Source organism: Anarrhichthys ocellatus, unplaced genomic scaffold (genome assembly GCF_004355925.1).
Source record: "Anarrhichthys ocellatus isolate YVR2014 unplaced genomic scaffold, GSC_Weel_1.0 scaffold1, whole genome shotgun sequence".
Taxonomy (NCBI): Eukaryota; Metazoa; Chordata; class Actinopteri; order Perciformes; family Anarhichadidae; genus Anarrhichthys; species Anarrhichthys ocellatus.
Genome location: NW_022280031.1, coordinates 13,011,115 through 13,037,855, shown reverse-complemented (window position 1 = coordinate 13,037,855; position 26,741 = coordinate 13,011,115). Strand labels below are relative to the sequence as shown.

The following is a 26,741-nucleotide window of genomic DNA, read 5'->3' as shown; positions in this document are numbered from 1 at the left end:
CTTTATGTACTCACATTAATTTGTGGGAATTGAAACGTATTCATGTAGATTTGATAAACTAAAGAAGGCTAAAACGCAAATATACGTATTGCATTAATGCACTCATCCTTAATCCCTATAATTGGGAAGTTAAATATTAAAAATGCATGTTTGTGGATTTCATCCCGAGTCAGACCAGCGGACTGTCGTCAGACCGGGCCGAGACGTCACCATGCTACGTGGAAAAGGAAGTAGCGAGCAGGCTAACGCTAATGGGGCTACAAGCTGAGAGCGACCAAAACAAACGATGACAGCCGAGCAAAGGAGCCGGAAAAAACTCTGATTATTTTGCTTTTAATTGGTGTAGAGTTCTAGATGTGGTATTAGAGATACCTGTGTTTCTACATGAGAAATCATGCGGTTTTGAATGCCAACTGGCCAGTTTGCGGACTGTAACTGTATCTGTCCCTTTAACGCTATGCGTTGGCTGATTTACAGCTTTGCTAACTAGTACAGCGGTAGCTAGCTAGCGGTCAACAAAGCGTTTCTGGACAGAACAACATTTGGAAATTGCAAAGTATTGTTCGCAGCAGGTTATCGTTGATAATGAAACATGCAAACACGGTTTAAGTGACTGTACGTTGTGTGGTAACTCTAAATTTCCCCGTAAGATCCGTTTCACAACTTGGTGATAGCTAAGCTAACGTTAGCCTGACAGCCCAAAATGAGTTGGTTCAACGCATCTCTGTCCAGCTTCGCCAAACAAGCTTTAACGACAGCTCAGAAGTCAATCGACCGAGTTCTGGACATCAAAGAAGAGGACCAATGGGGTAACACGGTTGTAATGCCCTTTGATGGTAAGTAGGGTAACATAGGATAGTAAAAAAGCTAATGTTGCCTGATGCAAATTTCGGATTACTGCTACAACTTGTGGTACAATTTATTTTCTGTCAGATGTCACCATACCTGGGAAGCTGTCATTGAGTGGAGGATGGGGAATGACGCAGTGGGAGGCGCCCCCTGAGGAAAAGACCACCACTCCTCCTCCTTCCTCCGAGGCCATCACTACGCCTGTCACCCGCACAGTTGTGGATGAATCCGAAAACTTTTTCACTACCTTTCTGCCTCCCGGAGATGTACATGGTGTCTCCATCACCCAGGTGGTGTCTGCACCCCCTGCTCAGTCTCAAAGGCGGCCCCAGGAGAAGGAAAGGAGAAACAGCGAAGACGCTGTGGCACTAACAGAAGTGGAGACTCAAAAGTCAGCACCTGCTGATGAGAGTCGTGAGAATCAGACAGTAGCTGAGAGCCAGCCAGTTGAGCTGGAGTCCGAACCAGCAGCACTTTACGCAGACACCATCCTCCTGCAGCCACTTTCTCCATCTTCTTCCAGCGACCTTCCTTGTAACCCTGACAGCGACAAGAGCAGTGAAAAGACAGATGTTGGCTCTGCAGTGTCTTCAGACACAAAAACGGAGCCGTCACAGACTCCATCAGATCACCAGACTGAGCAAGATACTACAGATTCACTAGAACCTGCTGCGGTCACTTCTGAACCTAAGAGCTCTCCACCTCTGAGCTCTCCACCTTGTGATCCTTTGCCCTCCCCGCCACCTAAGGAAGTACTCGTAGAGCATAAAGACTCAAAGGGGGAGGACCGTCAAAATGATACCCCCTCTCCACCAGTCAGCGCTTTCTCCTCAGGAACCTCTACCACCAGTGACATTGAAGTGCTTGACCATGAGTCTGTGTTGAGTGAGAGCTCAGCCAGCTCCAGACAGGAAACGGGGGAGGGCAAGGCTGGCCTTCACCTGATGCAGGGCTCCTTCCAGCTTCTCACTGCCTCCACCTGTGGAGATTTCCCCCGTCTGGAGGACTATTCCAAACTCACAGAGAGCTCTGGCTCCTCCTCGGATGCATTTGAACGCATAGATTCATTCAGCATGCAGTCGTTGGATAGCCGGAGTGTCAGTGAGGTTAACTCGGATGATGACGTCCCTGGCAGTCGGACACTGGCGTCCGTCACTGCAGACCCTCCTCTTTTAACAGTGTCGTCAGCCGTATGCCAGAAGCAGGAAGATGGAGTGGTGGAGGATGAAGGAGAAGAGGGCTTTACTGAAACCATGATGGAGCAGTCGCTGGATGAGATGGAGGAGAGTGGACGGAGCGCTACGCCTGTCAATAGTGAGCAGCCTGAAGAGTTGACGGAACAGGAATCTGAGGCTAATGGCGCTCTGTCTGATCCCACCTCCAAAGCCGAGCAACAGATCACTCCACCAATCACAGAAGAGATGAAAAGTGTCTCAACAGTTCAGATTTTGGAGTTTCAAAAGGTAGCATAATCATTGTGTTCCTAGGTAGCGAACGGTATCAATCGTAAAGATTAGTTTTATTTACATATATGTTTATGTATGTTGACAAAGTCAATATAGCTGCATGGATCATGGTAAATAACTCTGGGGTAACAACTAATGCATTTCTACCAGCTCAGTATTTTGCATAGCCTTCATGCAAAATAGAAGTGAATAGCTTTGCTACATTATCGCATCACATTTCCATATCATCTTATGAATTCTTCCGTTCTTGTTGTCCGGAGCAAGACTTTATGTTTCACCTGTCTAATAGCTTTAATCACAATTTTGCCATGTGGTTGAAGACAATTGAACACTAGTGTATTTTAAAATATCTGCCCATATATTGTAAGCATTTTTGTTCAAAAACATTGTGTCAAATATCAGTATTTCTCCCATTAGTCCCAGAATTTGTTATGCTGTACGAACTGTAAAACTCACCGTATATTTAAACCTCATGAGTGACATTTATATGTTCAGCCTCTGCTGTTTGAGACACAATCAAATGTTGTGGACATGTTGTAGGTCATTGACGAGCTATCAGGCCGCCTTGAGATGAGAGAGTCTCAGCTGTTGGCAGTCAGCAAAGACAAGGCCAGACTGGAGGAGCAGTGTGACAATCTCAAAGAGTGAGTATACGCCACACACACACACACACACACACACACACACACACACACACACACACACACACACACACACACGGTGCACAATGGCACTGTAAATACATAAGGTTGATAAGAAAGCTGTTTTTGTAATTATTGTAACTACACTGAAGAGATAATGCTGAATATATCAAGTGATGTTTTCATGAAGTCACAGTGATTGTTAAATGCTTTAAATAATCTACTCCTGCAGAGCTTTACAAGCCATCCTCGCTTTGAGGCTGTACGGCTTTTGACAATGAGCTCTTCCACTAATGAGTCCGTTCATCCTCTAGTGAAGTGATAAGCCTGAAGGAGGAGAGCTCCACTGTTCAGTCCCTAAAGGATGAGTTCACGCAGCGCATAGCAGATGCAGAGAGGAAGGCTCAGCTGGCATGCAAAGAAAGAGACATAGCCAAGAAGGTAATTCATATATTAATAATCTGAGGCTCCGCTCTCCCTCAGCAGCAAACCGAGATAGTTCTCCAAGAGCTACAAATGCTTTATTCTTTTTACAACAAACCCATATTTATCTACTTGTATGTTTAAATCCCAAATCTAAGATGTCCAAAGTGAAAGATGACATTTCTCTCTATGCTACAGGAAATAAAAGGCCTGCGAGAAGAGCTTTCTACAAGACTTCACTCCAGTGATACACTAGAGATCATCAGAGAGAAGGAGGAGCAGATCAGAGGCCTGCTGGAAGAAGGTAAGACTAAATTATATAGCAGACTGTAATTCTTCCAGTCGACCAACCCACAGAATACCACTCTAGACAGAATGTAGAGTCGAGAAAATGTTCGCCACAAAGCCAGGACGGTCTCGCATAGTACCAAAGCTGCTTCTACTGTACAGCACTAAGCCCCGAAAGACTCGTCTGTAATTATTTGACTGAGGTTATGAATTAATGGAAAAAATCGTAGGATATAATTTATCAGGGAAGACATTATGCACGCATCAATCTTGTAGCAGTAGAGCGTGAATGTTCGAATGAACAGCTTGTTCCTGAAATATTGCTCAGGCATAGTGGGTGTCATCTCAGCATCTTGTGTTTATTTTTGTTTACTTTTGAGGCGAAAAGTTGTCCAAGCAGCAGCTGCAGCACAGCAACATCATCAAGAAACTGCGCGTGAAGGAGAAGGAGAGCGACACGAGGATCACCAAGCAGCAGAGGAAAATCAAGGAGCAGGAGGAGGAGCTCCGGCAACTGCAGCAGGTCAGCTTTTAGTACAGAGAATGAATGTTTTCCCTGCAATCGGGAAATTACACTTTTGAGGTTTGGTGATATGTGAAGAAGTTGTCATTATCAGTTACTATCAATTTTGATTCAGAGGAACCGTATCTACATTTTAGTCCGATTTAGTTTTTTTCAATTTAGTGTTAAATTAAATTTCCAGTTTTATTTTAAATTGACTTTGATTTACCACTTTTAATGCCGCTATCTTTTTCTCTTCTTTCAACATATGTAAAACATTGTTTGTTTTCCCCCAAAGTCTTGACATCTGTTCCTCAGTTACAGCACTTCTCACTATTATATAGTTCTGATTATCTTAAATAACCAAATGTAGTATAATCATGGCTGCGTGTTTTTGTTGTGTGTTTAGGTTCTAGATGGGAAAGAAGAGGTGGAGAAACAGCACAGGGAGAACATCAAGAAGCTGAACGCTGTGGTGGAGCGGCAGGAGAAGGAGCTGAGCAGACTGCAGACGGACTCTGAGGAGCTGCAGGAGAACAACAGGAGCCTCCAGGCTGCTCTGGACGGCTCGTATAAGTAAACACTGACACACCCTTCTGTTGATACTGAATAGAACAACGAGAACTCTTACCCTACATTTAATCTCACAAGCCAGCAATTGTACTTCACATCTCATTGTATTATTTCATGGTTGGCAGAGGAAACAGTGCAGATGAAGTATTTAAAAAGTGACACATTTATTGTGAGGTACTTGAGTTTATTGGATTTAAAATGATGCAATGAAAATTGAGGTTAACGTATTGACTTCCACCTTTTTATTTGGAGACGTTTACATCGACACTGAGTGAACAGTAACTGTAACCACTTTTATACATAGTCCCCCAGTTTTAAGGGGACAGAGAGAAATCGTACAAATTAGCATATACTTAGAATAATAAATACCCCATCGTCATTGTTTCATTTCAGCTCCAGTGTGCTGAAGTACAGAGCCCAAGAACAGCAAATGTCCCACTGTTCTTTGAAATAGGGACGGCACTGTAATAGGGTTGTGATGTTGATGGTCTACTTCGACGTCTCTGTTGTCAGGGAGCTGGCAGGACTTCACAAGGCACACGTCAGCAGAACGAGTGAGGCCGAAGAGGCGGCCCTTAGCAGGGAAACGCAGGCCAAGGAGCAGCTGAGCCTGACTCTTGAGACGGCCCAGGAGGAGGCCAGGATGCACCAAGAGGCGCTTGCCAATCAGGTAACACAAGTTTGGGCTGTAGACACATCTGTTTGGCATGCATGCGTTGAACGCTTATCAGATCTGCTAGTTTGCTGCTGCGTGAGCAACCCAGCACACCGTGCATACGTTACACTGCAGTAGGCTTTGGTGCAGCCTTAATAAACCTCAAATGGGAGTCAGTTGTTCAGCTATTATTTGCTGCTAATTGTTTGATCTCCTGTAGTACAGGAGATGCTGCGGCCCATAACCAAACATTTGCCTGTTATGATTACTCACTCACACAAGCACACATGGTTGACGGTGTGTGATTCCATCACTATACCCAGATTTTGTTTCATTCTCAAAATTGCTTTGGTGATTGTAGTGAATGTCTACAGCATGTTCTTGATCATTTTGTTGAAGACGCTACTTAAGCTAGACAGAAATAATCAGTTACCAAAGTCAATAAAGCATGCTAATATGGTATTTTGTATTTAATTTCACACATGAAAGCAAGCCTTTCTGATTTAGTGTTCCTTATTTTCTGTATTAGACATTCATTTGAAACCCTGCAAAGTTCAACAGTACAACCTTTATTAACTCTCTTTAATGTTGTATATAGGTGGCGGACCTGAGACTGGCTCTGCAGAGGGCTGAGCAACAGCAAGCAAGAAAAGAAGATTATTTGAGGGAGGAGATCAGTGAGCTGCAGCAGGTAACATAATATGATGAGTAGAAGATGTCCTACCAAGCTGGTTCCCTTTGGCAAGAAGTAGAAATACCCAGAATTTTGACCAGGGCAGAATTTATTTAACTTAATGCACACCGGTTTTTATTTCTTTTCATCTTCCACAGAGGATTCAGGAGGCAGAGACGAGGAACCAGGAGCTCAGTCAGAGTGTTACCTCTGCAACACGACCCCTACTGCGACAGATTGAGAACTTACAGGCCTCATTGGGCGGACAGACGGCATCCTGGGAAAAACTGGAGACGAGCATCTCTGATAGGCTAGGTAAGAGGAGTTTTACTCTATGTGTAAAACAAACACCACCATCCAGTATTGTACAAAGTAAGCGAAAAGCTTTACATCTTTCTTTCTTTTTTTTTTATCTCCCTTTTCTTTTTCACCAGCGGATGCCCAGGCACAGCTGGCTGTTGCTGTGGAGAAGGAGCGATCCGCCACAGAAGACCTTCTGTCCATCAAGTCCCAGCTGGCCTCTCTCGAGTCCCAGAACTCCCTGTTCCGTCAGGACAAGGCCCGACTCCTGGCACAGCTGGATGCTGAGAAGAACAAGAGAGACAAACTTGAGGATGAGAGCAGCAGGTAACAAATCACAACTTAAAACTCAAGCCTACAATGTTAAGTGATAAGGTACATCCAGCCATCGCCACTAATCCTGTTTTCTACTTGTACTAGTTTTCTATCAAGGCATTTATTCATGAATGTGTGGCATTAGATAGATGAGAGGATGCATGGTTGAGTTTTGTCTTGTCTGAAGTTAGTTTTTTTGTGTCACTGTTTCCAGAAACCTTATTTTAAAACATCAGTAGACTGTGAATTTTATGCTGCATTCACTGCATTTTTACCCTGATTATCTAACATTTGTTGGATGTTTTACAGATACATATGTGTGAATATTACTGGTATAGTTTCTCTTGTTACAACAACACTTACAGTCACACCACATCTCCCCTTGTAATGCTAATGATTCCTGGAGAGTGTTTTTGTTTCACAACAAACCCATCTGTGATTCAGAGTGTGAAGCAGAGGCCAGGGGGACCTCCCCTGGCAGAAGCAGTCATGCATGCACACATTGGCCTTTCTGCCACACCGTTAACTTTTGTGAGATGTCAAGTCACCGTTAATGGGCCAGTGGTGCAATGGTTAACGCATTTGATTAGATACTAAGTTTGACCCCTGGCTACCTCGGGGCATTTTTAGCTCATACTGAAAGGTGTAAATTTGTCTGAAAGTATGACTACTTAAAGTAATGTTGTATACAGCTTGTGGCTGCTTGGGGAACAGTATAGCTGCTTTTTCAGTGGAAAAGCTCAAAGAGAATTGTCATTATATTGCACACTTTTGTGTTCATTTCATTTTAGGTATGTCACAGGGGTATTTCACCGGTTTTGTGTCTGTGATACGGTTGGTTGTTTGTCGTGACTTATTGCTCGTTATCTCAACGTAGGGAGCACGTCGATTTGGAAAATCTGCGAGGAGAACACATCCGGATGCTAGAAGACGCCAAGAAAGAAAAGGTACCTTAACGCTCCCTCTTACTCTTGTTGTTCTCCTCTAAAGAAACAACTCCCTCACGTGCATCGTTTTTTTTTGCTTATTCCACCAGCTGCTGCTGACCAATCAGTTAGAGATGGAGAAGATGAAGGTGGAGCAAGAGAAGAAGAAATGCTACCTGGCACATGAGGCACTCAAGGATAAGGTTTAGGATGATTTAGAGATCATCAATCTTTAGTCTGTTTCATCAGAATTTCTCAATTTAGACAGTTAAGATGTCTTGATTCTGTTCTCTAAATGTTGTGAAATGTTCTCTCATTAGGAGCGGAAGACCATGACTCACTCTGTAGGAGAGCTTCCAGCCTCCTCCACACCCTCCCTGTCCCGCTCTAGCTCAATCAGTGGGGCAGACACTGCTGCTCTACACACCTCTATGCTCTCCCAGGTACATGCTGGGAGTAATAATGATGGTGATGATTAGTGTGCGTGCGTGGATATGTGTAGCTTGACCGGCCCTGTACTTTTGTATTATTCTTCCACAGGATGACTGTTTAGACCACTCTTTGGGTAACATGACCATGTCGATGACGATGAGCGGGACCAACCTGTACGAGGCCGCCAGGCTGTCTGGAGGCTCCAGCTTCGTAGAGAACCTCCAGTCTCAGCTCAAGCTCAGAGAAGGAGAGATGGCACAACTGCAGGTAGCAATTCAGAACAAAAGCCACGTAAAAGCTTCTTAAAAATGTATGTATTAGTTTGATAGTTCTGCTACATGTCACCAGACAGAAGGCTGGCCAAATCTACAATGTTTCCTTACAATTTTAAATGTGGTAAAACCAAACGCATCAACAGGAAAATGAACATTTTGATAGAAAACAACGGGTCATGCTCTGCACTAAAACCCAGCTTTGTACCCGCTTCCTGTCCTCCTGTTTTTGCAGCTTGAGATCTCCAGTCTAGAGAGGAGTCGCGCTGTAATGGCAGAAGAGCTGGTCCGACTCACCAATCAAAACGATGAGATGGAGGAGATGGTGCAGGAGATCCCCTCGTTGAAAGTTCAACTCAAGGTAAAGGCTGTGAAAGCAGATACAGGATACCTTGATGCTGTATTTGCAGAGGTTCTTCTAATGTGTGTGTGGGGCTGTGCGTTGCAGGAGCTGGAGCAGAGGCACAACACTATCCTGCAGATGTACGGAGAAAAGGCTGAAGAGGCAGAGGAGCTGAGACTGGACCTTGAAGATGTGAAGAACATGTACAAAACCCAGATTGATGAACTGCTGAAGAACCAGAAATAAACCGTTTGTAACTGTGTTACTGTTGGGACTCTCACAAACAAACCAATCGACCATCATGCATTCACCCGAAAAAGAATATGTAGAGGATTTAGTTTAATCACTGTGTCAAAAGAAAGCTCATCATCTTTATCCATTTTATTTTCATTAATTATCACATGCTATATTTATGTGGGAATGTTGGGATTATGCACAACATACAATATATTCTTACAGAATCAGTATGAAGGACAGTCACAGTTTGTGATTCAGGTGTCCATTGGAAATATTTGGCACTTTCTACGAACTTTGCTTTTGGCGTAATGTCTCATGTTTAAACCTTTACATAGTATTGTATAAACAGTTTATAACTGTTGGGAGATGGTCAAGCTTTTTTGCACTATACAAATTCTTCCTTGTTCATTTCTTAATGCATAATCAGAATGGTTTAAGAACTATATAAAACAATATTGTACAGAGAATTTTATGTATCGTTCTTATGTCCTTCCAAATCACAGAATGTGGTGTAGACCGGAGAGTAGTCTGTGATTGAAATCCAGTGGGAGAAAGATTGGATTTTAAACCTTTTTTATAAATATGTAAATGAATAAACATTTATTTGGGTGGTGAGAAATACTATGATTCTTAATTTGAATTATGTGGGTTCACACATTAGAAGTCTGCATTTTCATTACATTCATTGAAAATACTTCATTATCTCAATGCTGTGCAAAAGTCTTCAAATAGGCCCAAATCTCCATGTTCTGAACTATTTCATACAGTTCAATCAATATTTCATCACACAGGATTAGCATAACTTGTGACAGTGTGACCGATACACTTTTATTTAAATTAACAATCATTTTATATGTGAAACGTATAAAACATAATCTACACAGGAACAGTTGTTGTGCTTTTTGTTAAGGGAAACATTTAATCGTTTACATTTTGATACAATTGTGTAATGTTGAACAATCTGATAATAGGTTTTACCATTTAAGAGTTTTCTGAGCTCAGTCTTTCATCTACCTAATTAATAGATGATTTATCTTGGTTTTGATATCATTTACATTTTCATGTTTTTTACATGTCATTTACATTTTCTTAATTAAAAGAAACCATTTAGGCTTTAAGAGTACTCTTAAGGACAAAGTGTGGTCCACAGCGCCACCCTGCGGCCGTCGCTACGTATTACAACCCGCCACAAGGTTTCCGGTGTTATGGCGACCACCGGCAACACCATCGCTTCAGTTTGGAGAATTGCCGGCTATGCATTCAGGTACTGAAACCTCCTTACACTCAAACTGAAACTAACCAAATTCAAGCGACCACTGATGGACAGATATGTGCACGTCACACGTTTTTTACACCGTGGAAATGTTGCACATGTCCTTGCTCTTGTTCTTTTGCAGCCAAATCTGTAACTTAAATTAACGTGAAGGGGTCTTGGCTTTGTAAAGAACTAACGCCAACGTGACATGTTAGCCGCTACATAAATACTTAAGACTTTATACCCCCTGATAAAGAACAGGAGTAAGTAATGCGTTATTATCCCGGCATATCAAGTCTTATCTCACATGCCTATCAAGTCCCCGACTCGTCCTGGCGGGTTGCGTGAACGTTATCTCAAAGCTGAGTTAACTAACTGTTAATTGACGCTAGCTTAAAGTTTGATACTAGCATATTTTAGCTCATTAGCTGGCCAAAGTCATGTTGACTTCTTTGAGAGCCGACGCGCGACAAAGATATGGGAGGATATAACAAGTTAACATTTAGGGGGACAAAAAAACCTCGACAGTAACTGTAAACCTTAGATAATTAGGCACAAGAAGACTCTCGGCAGCCTCGTGTTTTTAACGGTTTTCACATGTAACGTTAGCTTTACTCCTGAAGTATCTTATAGAGCCGTTTTATCAAAGCAGCCGTTATATTAAAGCAGCCGTTATGTCAAAGCAGCCGTTATGTCAAAGCAGCAGTTATATTAAAGCAGCCGTTATGTCAAAGCAGCCGTTATGTCAAAGCAGCCGTTATATTAAAGCAGCCGTTATGTCAAAGCAGCCGTTATATTAAAGCAGCCATTATGTCAAAGCAGCCGTTATATTAAAGCAGCCGTTATGTCAAAGCGGCACCATTGTTTCAGACATTACGCCCGTAGCAAAGAATGTTTTAACTGTTACTTAACCCTTATTAGTAACTAATACTTGTAAGTAACTCATTGAGAACATGTGTACTTAATGACTGGTGATTATATAACTACCTGTCGTTAGCAAGCCCACTGTTTAGAGGGTGTTATAAACGTTTTAAGTTATACACAGCAACGCCACTCCTTCTCAGCTCCTTTTAGATGTGCAACGATTTATGAGCCCTTGTTATAAAAACACATCCAGTGTGGTTAGTGCAATAACATTAATCACTGTAATATTATTTTATTTCGTGGTGTGAAGAATGTAACTGGCTTTGGGCTGTGTAAGCACGATGCAAACTCCAGACTTAAATTACATGGATCATGGAAATATAGTAATACTTTAGGTCCCATTGTTCCCAGCCAGCAGTTCTCATTTGTTCCTTCAGTCTCAGTTTATGATTGCTCAGACAACAGTCGGAAAAAGGTCAGTAATACATCCTGCAACAGGACCTCTCCTCATGAGGCGCTCAGATCCCCTAGAGCTACTTTCCCCACACACTTTGCTTGTGGCCAAATGCTTGTAAACTGCAGTGTCTCGCTTTCAAGCAAGATTACAGAGTGCAAGTCTGAGTCTGTGTCCGTGTCTCTCTGTCTCGCCACTTCTTCTTCTCTCTTTTTTTTTTACTCCTCAGAGGGCTGTGAAGAGAAGCAGCTATTTCCCATGTCTGTGTAATTCTGACTATGCTGCTCTTGGTAGCGCTGGGCATCATTTCTTCTTTCGCTGTGGTCACCACTGAGAAGGCTGAGAACATCAACCACAAGCCACCAGCACCACTGCTCAACCACAGCAGGATCTCCCTGCCGCCGGAGCACGTACCCTACTTCCTCTACAACAACGAGAGGGTCGCCAAGCAATGCCGCCTGGACCCGCTCTGCCCTTTTAAAGTAAGATATGCACTCTGTCAACTTTTAGAGCCGTAACACGTTAGTTAGTTTCGCTGTAATGTGAGGAAAATCTTTCAAAAAGCCCTTTTGACTGCCAAGTGCCTTGAGATTTAGATCGTGACTCATAACAACATGAAACTTGCTGTGTATGTGTTGTGTAAAAAAGTCCTAAAAATGACTTAGAGCAGGGGTCTTCAACGTTTTTCAGGCCAAGGACCCCCAAACTGATAGAGAGATGGAGCAGGGACCCCCGACTATATATATTGTATAAAATTGTGTTTTATATTAAACTGGGCCTAGTGCCATGTATAAACATACCTCTTTATTGTGCATTCAATACTAAGCTATTCAAACAATACACAGGTTCATATATTCATGTTTTTATTTTAAACATGTGCAAGGTACAGTGAGTAGGGTGGCCTTGCCACTGCCATTTATAAACATACCTTGTCAGCTGATACCAATGTCAATATCAACATTGTCTGTCAATTGCATGATAATCATGCATACAAGCTATTCAAATTGATGTTTTCATTTTAAACATAAATGTGGAAACAAAAATGAGTGATGGCCTATTAGTGCCACTGCCATGCATAAACATACCTGTTATCTTGCATACAATACTGAACCATTAAAATAATGGACAGATTCATGTTTGGGGGGCAAAAAAACAAAACATTTTTTTTTTTTCTTTAATTGTCTAATCAACCAAAAATTTCGCGGACCCCCTGCAGTACCTCCGCGGACCCCTAGGGTTTTAGACACCTACACACACATGTATATATTCACACTTCACATACGTGGTTTTACAACAGGATGCACTGCAGGATCTGCCTGCCTGTTGGGGCTACGAGAACAACTGTGATCCAGGGAAGCGCTTCAGCTATCCAGTCTGTACCAAAGCTGACTCCGCATGGTACTGTTCCTCACATCATATCCACACTTTACGTTCTGAATTTGTCATTCTCAGATGATTGCGTGTCACATAATTTACTTTACACATTTTCTTCGCAGCCATCCAAGATGTGTGAGGTGTTCAGCAATCCTAAATTTAACAAATAATATAAATCTTTTATTCATAGGTATTGAAATTACTGAACCACATACGTTTTTCCAAAGTAAAAGTGTACTTATTCATAGCATGCATCATTGATGAAACCATTATGGTTTTGGCTAAATCTGTGATCTGTCAGGGCCCGTTCTCTGGAGGCAGCCCAGGAGCTTTTCTGGAAGCAGGCTGATTTTGGCTACGTCAAGGAGCGCCTCTCTGAGCTCAAAACACTCTGCAAGGCCAGCAAGCCAGTAAGTCCGCACACTTCCTTAGTTCCCACGGGCCTACCGAGCCAACAGGAAGAAACAACAGGCAGACACTGAAACAAAAGAGTCCACAGACAATAGACCTCAACATAATTCGCTGTTCAAAAGAAGTAATGTTGGGGAGGTATAGTATAGAGACAGCTTTCACAATCTAAGGTCCAGAGTTAATATCACTTGAACACTGAATATTATTTTACTCCTAATATTTTTCCAGGGGGACTCATCGTTAAGATGTAGCAGCCACACTCGCTTCTGTAAGGCAACCAACCTCTACCTGGACCTCCGGAAGCCGCGCAGAAGTCATGAGCGGTCAGTATGTTTGAAAGTGACATGCACATGAATAAAACATTATGCCGACACAACCTCATCCATGTTTATGTTGCAGATACAGGGAGGACTTCATTCAGACGGGTGAGATCGGTGGTTGTTGCCGACTGAACAAACGATCACTTGCTGCCGAGGGAGAGCACAAGAGCCCCTTGCAATCTTGGTGAGGCAGGACACACACACATTCACTCACTCAGTTACTGAGCTCAATCCAATGACTTTGGTGTGAGCTCTTGGAAATTAAAAGAGACACGGGTTTATAGTCACTAATCGAGGCTAAAAGCATGTTCCCACACCGGGAATCGAACCCAGGCCCCTGGCAGCAGGGAGCGATGACCCAAAGCTGTTGTGTAAAACACTTTGTAATTTTCCGTTTGTTAACAAACTAAACCTTCATTGCACAGCGTGAGACTAATAGCCATTCTAGTGTCAAATATTACAATTACACAATAAATTAGGATTTTCTACTAAACATGGTTTGTTGACTAAACTGATAACCAATCAGCGACAGCCAGGTGTTTCGCATCACGCTCTGGGTCTTGCAGTCTGACCGGGAATCTTACCGGGGCAACAGTGGTGAGAGCGTCAAATCCTAACAACTAGACCACCAGGGAAATGCCTTTGTGGATTGAATAGCCTGTGTGACAAGAGGCAGTATGGGATGTTCTGATTGTAGTAACACAGACTGTCACTAGCTGGTGCTCTGTGCACTGTATTGCCAGAATTTTGCTGAACAGGCCTCTTTAGGTATTAGCTGTTCTGTACAGCGTAGAGGCAGTTAATGTCCTGCCTCTTGGGTCCCTCTCAGGGAGGACAGTGTATAGATGGCTGCTAAATCTGTTACAGACACAAAGGCATGTGGCGTGATCCCAGTAGGAGTAGTAGCCTCCCCCATTCGACTGCCATAGAGACTTGGTGATTGTATGAATTAAAGAAAACTAGCACCCATTGTGATTTCAAAAGATCAATGACACAGCGGGAGTTGTGACCTTGTTTTGTTAAACAGAACTAATGACGTCTGTCCTCCTCACGTCACTGATATAAATACAATGTAACTCCGAGATCACAACATACATATGATGTATTCAAAGACTTTTAAGCTACTGGAACACACATTGCTCCCTCTCAAAGCAGTCCGGAAAGGGGAGACAGGGCCAGTCAGGAATGCGGGGAGGAGGGGAGGTTGAAGCTCAGAGGGGGCAAGCGGGCCAGTGGCGCAATGGATAACGCGTCTGACTACGGATCAGAAGATTCTAGGTTCGACTCCTGGCTGGCTCGTTAAATGTTTTCCTCCTGCTCAAAATGTGCATGTAATGCAGCAGTTCATAATCTCTTATTGTGAACTCCCAACCAATGAGAGGCAATCACTGACTCAGATAATAACATGACACGTCAAAGAAATTGAAAATAATGAAAACAGGAACGTAAGATGATATAACAGAAAAAAGGCTTTTATACATCATACATGGAAGATAGGGTCCCATATGTTGGCTTCATAACGGCGATCCACAAAGCAATGGGTGACGTCCCGATGACTACGTCCACTTCTTACATACAGTTCGAACAGATCGTTCAAACAGAAGAGAGCTCTGAAGTTGGCCAGCCACATCTCGCAGCAGGTCTGCCAGCGGGCTTGCGGTCAGAGTCATTGTCTGTATTCGAAACTGCCTACTAAATACTACGGATGAAGGCTGTATGCCGTATACAGTACATACTGCATACTGTGTTCAAACTTATGAATCGATTTATTTTGCAGTATGCTAGGCCAGGCGTTAGCCTTTAAACACGCTCTTAAAGCACGGGACAAAAAAAACAACAACTAAATATTTAGTGCGCACAACAATGCATACTACATTTAAAGGTACCAAATGGTTTGGACAAGCAAGTACCTTTTTTTTTTTTGCTGGAAGATATGAATGCATGAGTCAGTCCTCACCTCACTGATACAAATAAAATGTAACTCCTATACCACAGCATATACAGTATATTTGTAGACATGTGCAGAACAGACTTGATTCAGTGAGTGTACTGCTCTACATGTGACCGTTTCGGGTGTTGCATTTAGGAAAATGGTTCCCTGGTGGTCTAGTGATTACGATTCGGCGCTCTCACCACCTCGGCCTAGGTTCGATTTCCGGTCAGGGAATGTAATTTTTGCCCTGTTTTATAACTAATAGTCAAGACTACATGGGGGCCTGAACTCTATTACACAGATGTGAACTGGGCTAATCTTCAACACCTCCAATAATTGTCTCAATCAGACGCACCTGAGCTATTGTAGCAGTAAATCCCATACTCCGCAGTCAAATTTCTCTTGATTTTAGGGCCTGGTTTTGTCAGCAACCGAGGTTCCTGTATTGTAAATTTTCTTGTCAGGTTTCCTATCTTGATTATTTTAATCAAGTTGATTAATTTGGTAACTTACACTTTAAGCCATCTTTGAAAAAGAAATAATGGAGCAAGGACCAAAATTTCTTGTTTGTTGCTGAATTGAAGCTTCTGATATCGTTTAGCCCGTGAGGTTCCTGTGTAGTGAATGTTCGCTATACTGAAGGATGCATTGCAATCAAGTATTACGATTGTAACTCTGTAATCAACTGTGGTGTGAAAGCAAAGCCCAAATCACATTATCAATCACTATCAAGCCTAATGAACTAGCCCTTTCCAAATCATGTGTTAACATTTTCAGGAAGGTTTCTTATTAAAATCTTAAGTCGTCGATGGCACACCTACTTCAATACTTTGTATGAAAGCATCTGTAGTTACCCCAAAACATCCCCGTTTTGGTGAATTGCTGTCCGTCACAATTTGTTGATGCTTCAACTGGCAGCACCCAAAGTCAGACATTTTCCAATCACATCCCAAAGGAGCTTTAAGGAAGTCACATCCCCGTTTTGGGGTTGTAATGTTTGTTTCCATGGCGTGCCATCATGTTCATGCAGAGTTTTTACAATTGTGTTTATGATACTAACTTCATGTGCTGCGCTGTTTTTGTAGGTATGCTGAGCTGCAGACATACACAGAGCTGGACTTTCATCCCATACAGGATGGACACTGTGACGTTGTCATTGAAAAGCCCTCTGTCTTCATGAAACTGGATGCTGGTAGGTAATAAAGATTTACATGACTTAAAGGTCATATAATGCTAATTTATAGGTTCATTCTTGTATTTTAGGGTTTCTACTATTTTTACTTTCTTCAGTTTTCAAAAAAAAACTTATTTTTCTCATTCTGTCTGTCTGATGCATCCCCGAAAAGCCCAGTCTGGCTTTGCGAGAAAAATATGGTGCACCTTATGTTAAAGTTAGTGGTATAACAGATCATTGTCGATCCGTGATCTGTACGGATCCCCCCTCACAGTTCGGCATGCATATGAACCGCGGATTAATTACACAGTTTAACCATCACAGTGTGAAATAAAGTTTTACTCATGATGGTTATCGGCCGATAGTCAGTAAAAATATGTGATCAGGACATCTGCATTAATGCTTTTCTAGTCCGTTTCCGTTGCACCCCTAGTTAAGGTAGTTCTTAAGCTGTGGGTGGAGACAGTCAGATGGGTGGCGGTATATTCTAACGTGCCTGCATGTGTCATAGGAAGGGGAGCCAAATCTGAATGGCTTGTTGAATCACATGTTTTCTGACATAGGCAGCCCAAAGAACACTGTCTGGGTTGTCTCATTTCACAGTTTGTGGATTGGAAGGCACTCCAGATACCCAAATAAATGTGCACAAGCACTGATATGCCCCCCTTTAATTCAAAGTCCTGCAACCTAAACAAGTAGCTAAAACCTTTACTCTTATTGTACCTTCGTGAAAAAAACACAATACCACATGCTCTTATGTACAATGTGGGATAGCAAGGATTCCACTCACACTTTCTAAAAACACTAAAATAATACTTGTGTGTTTTCCTAACAGGGGTGAACATGTACCACCATTTCTGTGACTTTGTCAACCTCTACATTTCCCAGCACATAAACAACTCCTTCAGCTCAGACATCAACATCATCATGTGGGACACGGTGGGTACCTGCTGTCTCCCATTACAGAGTCAATGGAGGCAAGGGTGTAATCTAGATATTTCTTAATTTGTTGTTTCTATTTAAGGTTAACCAGCACACAGTGTACACTGTCAAAATGACACACAAGGCAGGATTTTACATTTGTCCAGCTGCCTCTGGTGAATTGGTGACTTCCTCTTTTAGCTATACATCTGTTCTTGGGTCACAACGATACAACTCAACATCTCAAAATGCTGACGCATACGATCATTTTGTCAGATGCAGGCGTATATTTGAGCTTTTCTTCCTCTGTAAAACACCCTCTCTGATGTTATTGTTCAAAAAACACAGAAAACACAGAGAGTCATACAAATACTGACAGAGCTTTGTGTCCAAGACAGATGGAAAAAAAAAAAAAGTGTCTGAAAAGTGAGATTGGATTTGAGTTCTATAACCCAACGGGGAAAGCCAAACAATGTTTTTGTCTGCAGTGCACTTCAGTCACAGGTTTTGTTTAACAAGTCAGTGGCATATGTGCCCGACGTAGACATCAAGGGGGAAACACCAATTTGAAAAACAGAATGCTTTACAGACAGCTTTATCCGGCCCATTGTTCCCCTGACTGTGCACAGAGGGGAAGAGGAACAGGGAAGGAGAGAAAAGTGACAGGGAGAAGGAAAGCAGTGACCTTTCAGCACAAACCGCACACTGTAATCCAAACAGTGGCAGGCTGGCAGATAATAGTGTGATAACAGACTTTGTATAAGACCACAGCTTCAGAGAAACACAACCAGCAGAGTTTGAAAACAGAAGGCAGAGCTTAAGGCTGTAGTTGATTCTAATTTTATTGGTTTGTTTTTCATTTCAGACGTAACATTAATTTGATTAACATTTGTTCCTTTCTTTTTTTTTTATGTCTTTTCCCAGAGTTTTTATGGTTATGGTGATCTGTTCAGTGAAACATGGAGGGCCTTCTCGGAAGATGACATCATCCACTTGAAGACCTATGACTCGAAAAGAGTAGGTGGAATGTCACTTCTGTGTGGTCATCGCACGCTCCTGTTTTATATCGGTCTTGAACTCATCACTTACTCAAGTATAGTTGTTTAGTAATAACCACCCAAATTGGTTGGTAGTCTTCGTCTATTGAAGCTAATTTAAAAGCCTTTAGTGTTGACACCGACCCCTGGCACTGGGTTGGATGTTTACAGCAGCCAACCCAACCCAGCATCATCATTTCAATATTTGTGAAAGCAACAACATTTGCGTGACATAACAGATTTCTGAATGCTCACTTGGTTGATTTGTTCACTCTTGTCCACAGGTGTGTTTTAAAGATGCCTTCTTCTCCCTCCTCCCGAGGATGAGATACGGCCTCTTTTACAACACGCCTCTTGTAAGTTTCCCCTTTTGTGTATTAGTGTGTGTGCATGTGTGTGTGTGTGTGTGTGTGTGGGGCCACTAACCAGATAGATGTACTTTACATGTATTTGCTTTCAACAAATGGTCTCATTCAATATTGCCTTGTTTCTGTTTTCATTTACATGTTTTTATCTTACATAACTTATTGGTCTTTCTTTCCCAATGATATCCGGTTTAGTCATAAATATGCAGTTCAGGTCAAATATTTATGTGATGTATTCAAAAGCTCAGCAGGTGCTCACGTTATTTAAATGATAATTCCAAGGAGATTACTACAAAGATGATACCATGTAAATATGTGTTGTCCTGTGCTTTCAGCCTTGGGGTGTGAAATATTGACAGCTCAGCTTCAAGTTCATGCTTTGAATACCACTGCAGCAGCATATGTCATGTTTACATTCATGTGCTCACATGTACAGCTGCAGTGCAGCAGTGTATGTGTGAGATTGTTGGACTTGAGAGATGCATAGGCTCATATGATATTGATCCCAGGGAGATTAGAATTATGTGTACAATTGCCAGAGCCCCAGTGTGTTACATGTTCTTCATCTCAACCCAGTGAAATGCAGCAGTGTGGCAATTCATTCCAAACCAGAGTCCATTTTCAAAAAAATGCAAATATTGATCATCTTTTTGCATGACTGTAAACAACCAAAGTAATCATTTTAATACACTCTTTTAAATTGAATGGATGGATGAAAAATAAATTGCATATGTGAGTGAAATTGACACTTTCTGCGGTGTGTTGATGTCAGATCTCAGACTGCTACAGTGAAGGGATGTTTAGGGCGTTCTCCCAGCATGTCCTTCATCGACTGAACATCCCGCGAGACGCTCCAAAGGTAGGAAGAACGTCTTTTCAGAATCTGTCTTTTTCTTGTTTATATGCATGGGATGGACCCAGTTTCATGAACATATTTATAATCCAATACAATCCAATAGAGTAGTAAAGGTAGTAGTAATAGTACCATCTTAGTGAAGCTGACGTCGTGTCTTTCATCCTTCTTACTGTTAATCTTTCAGGCTGTACTTTGTGCTGTAGAGCATCTCTATCAACAGTTGCTGGTGACAAAACTTCTCAAATCAATTAAGCTGTTATTGAAACAAGCCAGAAGCCTTCTTCAGTCAGCTTTTGACTAAACACACATATATTTCTCAGTATGTGAAATTGTTGGCCCCTCATTGTGCATTTAACAGGATTTTAAATCATGCTGGACACAAAGAAGGTGTTCCCTGACCGGGAATCTAACCCAGGCCGCGGCGGTGAGAGCGCCGAATCCTAACCACTAGACTACCAGGGACCTGCATGGTTAAATGTCAAAAGGGTCACTCACACACACATCTCAGCTTATCTTCTCACTCAATCTATCATCAATTTAGACATCGGAACTATACTAAAGGAGAGGAAAAAGAAAACTCATTCTGATCAATCCGACTCTCATAGACTGGAGACCTCTCAAGTTGTCTCCCTCTGCCTGGGAAATGCTGGTGTAAGTTCTAGCACCAGTCTGAATGGCAGTAATGCATGAATAAATTAGGCTGTAGTATGACAATGATAGTCAGGGAGGTGTCAACAACATGTTGCCATGGATATCCGTATGGATATATATATATATATATATATAGTACCAGAAAATGATCCATGATGACTTTGATGATATCTTGTGGCACCATCGGGTCATAATTTTACATACCAACCAACACAAACAGGTGACTGAACTGTATTTAATATGCTGTTAATGGGCAGATTGATATTAAATGTATATGTTACATCCACGTGCAGACTCCCATCTTGCAAAGCTCTTCGCTGAAAATACAAGGCTGGTGATACCGTCTCAAAGACAACAGACTGACAAATAAATCAAGACTGTGAGTTGTTCACTGTGATCTAAAGCTCTCTGCACGTTGATTGTCGCAGCCTGCTGTTACGGGTGGAAGCTACTATATGCCTGGAAGGGAAGAAATCACAGGACTGGGAAATAGTCTGCGGTAACAGAAAGCGTGTGCACTTTCTGGTCAATTAGCTTTAACATTTAAAACCATTAGTAGGGTTCTGGTTCACATGTTTATCCATAAACAATCATAGTTTTATGTTGTTTCACACAGAAGGCATGTTGTTTTAGTTACTCAGTTCCCTGGTGGTCTCGTGTTAAGGATTCGGGGCTTTCACCGCTGTGCCGTAGAAAAACACCGTTTTAATGGCAAAAAGACTACATACATGCACATCAGCATACCTGCACTTCTCTCACCAAAACACAAGCTCCTTCCTGCCACAGACACATGAACAGATCCACTGTGAATCAAACGAAAAGGAAGATAATGATTTTAACTATTAATAACTGACCCTCTCTGTTTACATTGTATGTGCTTATGTAGAAACGATAGATCCTACCTGGAAAGATCTTGGAGATAACGTGTAAATTTGTGCAGACCTGATTAAATGACTATACTGCTCCACATGTTAGATTTTCAGCTGCTGAGAGAGTGGAAACAGGTCCCTGGTAGTCTAGTGGTTAGGATTCGGCGCTCTCACCGCCGCGGCCCGGGTTCGATTCCCGGTCAGGGAACGCTTTCTTTGTCTCCTTGATTTAATATCTGATGATTGCACAATAAGGGGCCTTGTCACATTACACCCAACAATTTCCCCTACTGAGAAAGATAGTGTGTTTAGTAAAAGTGCCAAAACCAAAGCACTACATCAGGTTTACTGATTTGGTGTCCTTTTACACCTGCACCAAAATAGCATGAGTGAAAGGAGCAACTGGCTAAGCAACGCTGCAAGTTGTTTGCTGTGATAGATCTCCAGTTACAAGTCTTTAGCAAGTTCAAATGTGTGACAGAAAATGTTTGACCCCTTCCACCAGCGTCTCTGCTTTCTGTTGAATATCACTGACTTTTATGTCGCCGTCACTCTTTCTTGCACCTCGGATTCCTATGTTGTGAATGTCACAATATTTCTCCTAAAAAGCTGTTAAGACAATTTACACCTTAGGACATTTATTTTTTTCTGAAACTAAGCACTGAATATCTTTTCAGTGAAAATATTTTTTCAGAAGAAAATAGAAAAACAACTTGTTCACTTCTTTACTAATCAGGCTTTCCTTACAGTTTTAAGCAAAGATCAGGTTCTCGAAGTAAAATGTATGTTGACGAGCAGAATGAGCAACCGTGTGTGATGGAGCACCAAGTCACTCCACTCACTACGACGAGGTGATTTCATTACTACGATAAACTCAGGGAAAGAGCTCCTCGCTGACCGTATAGCCTTCTAGTTTCTGAAAGATGGATGCGCACACTTGAATACTGCCACAGCCGCCTCCTTATTCCTCCTACATCCATAACTCTTCAGCACTTTTTCACAGGTGTTTTATGATCCCAGGTTTGAAGCGTTTGAATGTATCTTTATGACCGGCGAAGCCCAATAACTTCTTCCTTCCTGTAGAGCAGCTCATTGGGTATTCACGGCCGCCACTGGAAATATGCTAAGAGGCCTTTCGGCGAGACGTGGGGCTGCTGGCGATAGGCCTGCGACTGAACGAGAGGTCCTCTCTGCCCTGACCCTCCTCCTTTCATCCCTAGATTAATGGCACCGCCAGAGACTCACACTGCTGCTCTCCTCTGTTGTGTCCTCTTCATCCGCCTCGACCGGCCCTCTCCTCCCATCTCCACCGTGTCATGATTCTACTCAGTCCTGGTCTTTCTCAGAATGGCATCTTTTTCAGTACTTTTAAACATATTTAAGCAGAAGAGAATACATGAGATCTGTGTTAAATACATATACGCCCACTGCATTTAGTAAGGTGTTCTCCTTCAGAACACAAGGTGGCAGCAGAAGAATATATTAAACCTACACACTGTATAAACTAATAAGAGCTCGTCAGAAAAGAAAACCTCTGTAAAAATACTTTGTAATGTGATTTTAGCTGATGTGTCGTCTCCTCTGTGCTGTAAAAATGACACAGTTTAAATAGAGGCTTTTGCCAGCCGCCTATCTTTCCTGTCCTTGGCTGATTGATTATTGGGCGCATTGCTGTTTTCAGGAGGGGCGTGTTCGTGTCACCCTGCTGGCACGCAGCACAGAATACAGAAGGATATTAAACCAAGTGGAAGTGAGTGAAGCACCGCCCTCCCTCCTCCTTTCTGTCCCTTAACTTTCTTGCACTTGCTCTTTTCCCTCCATCCTGTTCTCCTTTTTTCCTCCTTCTCTGTCGTTCCCTTTCTCTCTCTCTCTTTGTCTCCTTCTCTTTCTTCTCTCTGTACAACTCTCTCACGCCTGCAGTCCCTCCTTTCCACCATTGATTTACTGCCCACATCTGTTAAGTGCCTATTTAAAATCGTATTTGCTATAAACCGTACAAGTAAAAAAGGCTTGTGATTTATATGGTCGCTGCCTATATTTGTTTGCTCTCTCATTGATCAGAGAACACCTCCCTCTGTTGTTGTTACAGCTGGTAAATGCCCTCAAGACTGTGCCTTTACTGGAGGTCAACGTGGTGGACTACAAATACAAGTGAGTTATAGAGTGCTTGTCACAGTACTACGGGAAGTATTCAGTGCTGCTTGGCATTGGTCAGCAATGTAACAGTGCTGAACATGAATAAGTCAATGTAAAGCTTTTCAAAGGTTGTAACAGCAACAGTGTTTACACAATAAAGATGATTGATGTGTGACTCCCTGACTGCCTTTCAGGGATGTTCCCTTCCTGGTGCAGTTGAGGATCACCAGCAACTCTGACATCTTTATCGGGATGCACGGGGCGGGTCTCACGCACCTCCTCTTCCTCCCTGACTGGGCTGTAATCTTTGAGCTGTGAGTGACATTTTTTGTCTGCCTGTGTGTGTGTGTGTGGGTGTGGGTGTGGGTGTGTTTGAGTGAAAGACTGTAAAAGACAGAGAGGGGAGCAGGGAGAGCGATGGCAGCGTGCTGTGCCCAAAGTAGCCCTCAGACACTTGGTGTATGACTTTGAAATACTGTCTAATTAACCAGGCATCCATCACACCTGGCTACCCTGGGTAGAAGAGATTTTTGGTGTGTGTGTGTGTGTGTGTGTGTGTGTGTGTGTGTGTGTGTGTGTGTGTGTGTGTGAGAGAGAGAGAGAGAGAGAGAGAGAGAGAATGGGCATGTGTGGGAGTATTGTGTGCACTTTTGGTGAGTGGCACAGAGCGAGAACTACAGTGTTTGTACAGCAAGAGAGAGCGAGAGAAAGAGAGAGAGAGAAAGTGAGGCAGACCGAGTAGAGCAAGAGATAAAGTGTGTGCATCTGTCCCTCGCAGATATAATTGTCAGGATGAGAGCTGCTATCGAGATTTGGCTCGGCTTCGGGGCATTCGATACGTGACTTGGCAGAAAATGGACAAAGTGCACCCACAGGACAAGGTAGGGGAAACTCCCGTACCAGCCATTAGCTCTCAGGCACCTCAGTGTGAGCCTTCTCAATTCATCTCACCTATCTTCACACACTTACACTCATTTCACTATGGGCAATTAGAGGCATTGCAAAAACAAACGAACAGGCTTCATTCCTCGCGCATGTTATATCCCTCGTCACCTAATCGCTAGGACACCCTGACGATACAAAACACACACATTTTAATGCTTTTATGTACACACGTTTCTCCGTCTCTTCCCTCAGGGTCACCATCCAACCCTCGGGGACCATCCGAAGTTTACCAACTACTCCTTTGATGTGGGGGAGTTCATGCGCCTTGTGCTGGAGGCAGCTGAGTACGTCACACACCATCCCAAATGGCAGCGTCGTACCCTTCATGATGAACTCTAGAGTCTCTGTGAGTGTGGGACACAGACATCCGGACGCTGAAGAACTTTTAACACCAACCCGCTCGTTTGTTGTGATCTAAAGCGCTCTTCACATTGGCAGAGTCATTTTATACGATTGTTTTTTAAAAGTTACATCATCCGTCAGTGGTCTGGTAGAGTATTTGTCACCTCCTGTCCGCTGCTTTGATAGGTCTGGATGAGTGAAAAGTAATACTCAGGGTTGAACAGCCTCCACCACCAGCTCTTATTAGTGTCAAATCAGTTAAAAGGCGAGGCGTGTGCAGTCGCAGCATCTGGAGAGCGATACGATGTGTCCTATGTTTCTTCATTACCGCTGCTGCGTCTACTTCATTCCACGCCGACAAAGTTAGCTAATGAGCAGCTGTTACGGCATCCCTTCACACGCGACATCTTGTCACATTTCATCAGTGTCACCTTGACGCCAGCCTCCTCAGAGCTGTCGACAAGAGTTTCTGAGCACATCCAGCACACTCCAGTCCAATATGATGTGCAGTATTCACATGCTGGATTCACGCTTACAGGTTTTTTTGCATTTAGTTTGACATATGAATTTAAGTTTTTGCTCATCGAAATAGTTTTAAAAGTGAGAGACAGAAGGTAACTGAGACACTCCTCCTGCCAAGAGGGATTTCTTTTATATCAGTATTAGTGTTTGTACAACACATTGACAGTAAGCACTGTGGAACAAACATTCAAGTATTTGTCAGTAAAATTCAACACTCCACTTAAAAATAATGTTGCTTTTGTCAGCTAAATTTAAAAAAACATCTGGTGGACTTTTTAAATCGACCTTTTATTTGTGTGTCTGTCTTTACAGTTGACATGGTGTTCTTTTACAGTCGTAACATTCATTATTTAAACGTTTCTGTGTTTGTTGGTGTGATGCATTGTCAGTATGGTCAAATGATGAGGGTGCTGCTGGTGACATTACCTTTTCTAAACTCTGGAATGCTGTTTTGTATTTTTAGGTAAATTTGACTAAGATGGAATGAGCACAATCTGCATGCGGCTGATGCAATGCACAGGAGTATTTTGAGCGATCAGATGACTTTCGTGTTACCAGGTGATGTTTTATTTATCGATGAAACCGAGTTAAACTCGGTCAGAACTTTTTAGTCGGGGCTGTGCTTGAACTTGTAGGCGATTTCATATTTCAAAGCTGTGTAATATTATGAAATAAATGATTCTTAAAAATGCTGAAGAATGTCTTCCTGTCTGTGCGGGCCATATTTGGCATCAGAAATTTAATTCATCTTAATTTAATCAATCATCTTTTGAAGTCTGACCTTGGAAGGGGGGGACTGAAGGCCGATTCCTGCTGACACCGGACAGCTCTTTGCTGTGGGTTTCATTATTTTAGTGAGTTCGTGTCTGAGGAGAGAGAGAGCTCTTCGCAAAAGGGCACTAGTCCAGTTTTTACTGTCACCATAATAAATCTGGATGACCTCAAAAGCTACTAAGTGAACAGTGACGCATCTGAGCCACGCGGGGGCAGTACAACATCACACATGAGGCCAAATCCTGCGCTGTGTGATCGTCCCTGACAGACTTGTTCCAAACAGTGTGTAGAGAGTGAGAACAATTTCTTCACAAATATATCCAGCGGGTCATAAGAAGTCACTGTTTGTTTCCGTGTTTGCTCCAATATCGCATGTTTGATGTCAGCAGTCGTGCTCCTGTCCGCTTTTTGCGGATGTTGTGTCTGAACTTTCGGGGTATTGACAGACACCGGGCCTGTCTGGGATGGACACTATTTATGGCCCTGCTCGGGTTACTGCCAGTGACCTCGTAAAGAAATTAAGAATCTCCATGAAGTGGGGGGGGGGGTCAAAAGCAGAGGAACCAAGATGCCTGTTCTCATTAACCTTCATCGCGGCTCCGAATCGATGACCAAGTCCTGTTTTAATGCGCAAAGCCTGCCC

General features: G+C 42.7%; 2 protein-coding genes and 3 non-coding genes across 6 annotated transcripts; 4 read left to right on the top strand and 1 right to left on the bottom strand.

The window, feature by feature from the left end:
• The first annotated feature begins 76 nt into the window (after positions 1 to 76).
• tmf1 (TATA element modulatory factor 1) lies at positions 77 to 9,514 on the top strand. Its single transcript, XM_031842999.1, has 17 exons — positions 77 to 836; positions 934 to 2,312; positions 2,856 to 2,959; positions 3,271 to 3,397; positions 3,578 to 3,683; positions 4,048 to 4,190; positions 4,579 to 4,745; positions 5,256 to 5,412; positions 5,996 to 6,088; positions 6,229 to 6,385; positions 6,505 to 6,697; positions 7,563 to 7,632; positions 7,722 to 7,814; positions 7,932 to 8,054; positions 8,152 to 8,310; positions 8,551 to 8,676; positions 8,764 to 9,514. Exons 1-17 carry the CDS (start codon positions 704 to 706, stop codon positions 8,902 to 8,904), a joined length of 3,471 nt encoding a protein of 1,156 aa, XP_031698859.1. The 5' UTR covers positions 77 to 703; the 3' UTR covers positions 8,905 to 9,514.
• A 108-nt stretch (positions 9,515 to 9,622) lies between these two features.
• On the top strand, positions 9,623 to 25,975 carry eogt (EGF domain-specific O-linked N-acetylglucosamine (GlcNAc) transferase). Of its 2 annotated transcripts, XM_031843013.1 has the most exons (16): positions 9,623 to 10,159; positions 11,698 to 11,950; positions 12,766 to 12,866; positions 13,144 to 13,252; positions 13,482 to 13,576; positions 13,653 to 13,757; positions 16,592 to 16,698; positions 17,516 to 17,619; positions 18,526 to 18,618; positions 18,923 to 18,994; positions 19,776 to 19,862; positions 23,061 to 23,129; positions 23,469 to 23,530; positions 23,710 to 23,829; positions 24,294 to 24,396; positions 24,653 to 25,975. In XM_031843013.1, the coding sequence occupies exons 2-16, from the start codon at positions 11,747 to 11,749 to the stop codon at positions 24,797 to 24,799; spliced, it is 1,578 nt and encodes a 525-aa protein (XP_031698873.1). In that variant the 5' UTR covers positions 9,623 to 10,159; positions 11,698 to 11,746; the 3' UTR covers positions 24,800 to 25,975. The 2 variants fall into 2 exon arrangements, with proteins under 2 accessions (XP_031698873.1, XP_031698880.1); XM_031843020.1 differs by having other exon boundaries at positions 9,623 to 11,950.
• On the top strand, positions 14,800 to 14,872 carry trnar-acg (transfer RNA arginine (anticodon ACG)). Its single transcript has one exon. It is a non-coding gene; the product is annotated as a tRNA-Arg (tRNA).
• trnae-cuc (transfer RNA glutamic acid (anticodon CUC)) lies at positions 20,250 to 20,321 on the bottom strand. Its single transcript has one exon. It is a non-coding gene; the product is annotated as a tRNA-Glu (tRNA).
• trnae-cuc (transfer RNA glutamic acid (anticodon CUC)) lies at positions 21,516 to 21,587 on the top strand. Its single transcript has one exon. It is a non-coding gene; the product is annotated as a tRNA-Glu (tRNA).
• Positions 25,976 to 26,741: the final 766 nt, after the last annotated feature.

Excerpts from the sequence above, each read along its gene's own strand:
- tmf1 (XM_031842999.1), top strand. The coding sequence starts at position 704 with ATGAGTTGGTTCAACGCATCTCTGTCCAGCTTCGCCAAACAAGCTTTA. Across the intron at positions 837-933 it reads GGTTGTAATGCCCTTTGATG|ATGTCACCATACCTGGGAAG; the intron begins GTAAGTAGGGTA and ends ATTTTCTGTCAG. Across the intron at positions 7,633-7,721 it reads AAGACGCCAAGAAAGAAAAG|CTGCTGCTGACCAATCAGTT; the intron begins GTACCTTAACGC and ends TTATTCCACCAG.
- eogt (XM_031843013.1), top strand. The coding sequence starts at position 11,747 with ATGCTGCTCTTGGTAGCGCTGGGCATCATTTCTTCTTTCGCTGTGGTC. Across the intron at positions 18,619-18,922 it reads AGACCTATGACTCGAAAAGA|GTGTGTTTTAAAGATGCCTT; the intron begins GTAGGTGGAATG and ends TCTTGTCCACAG. Across the intron at positions 19,863-23,060 it reads TCCCGCGAGACGCTCCAAAG|GAGGGGCGTGTTCGTGTCAC; the intron begins GTAGGAAGAACG and ends TGCTGTTTTCAG.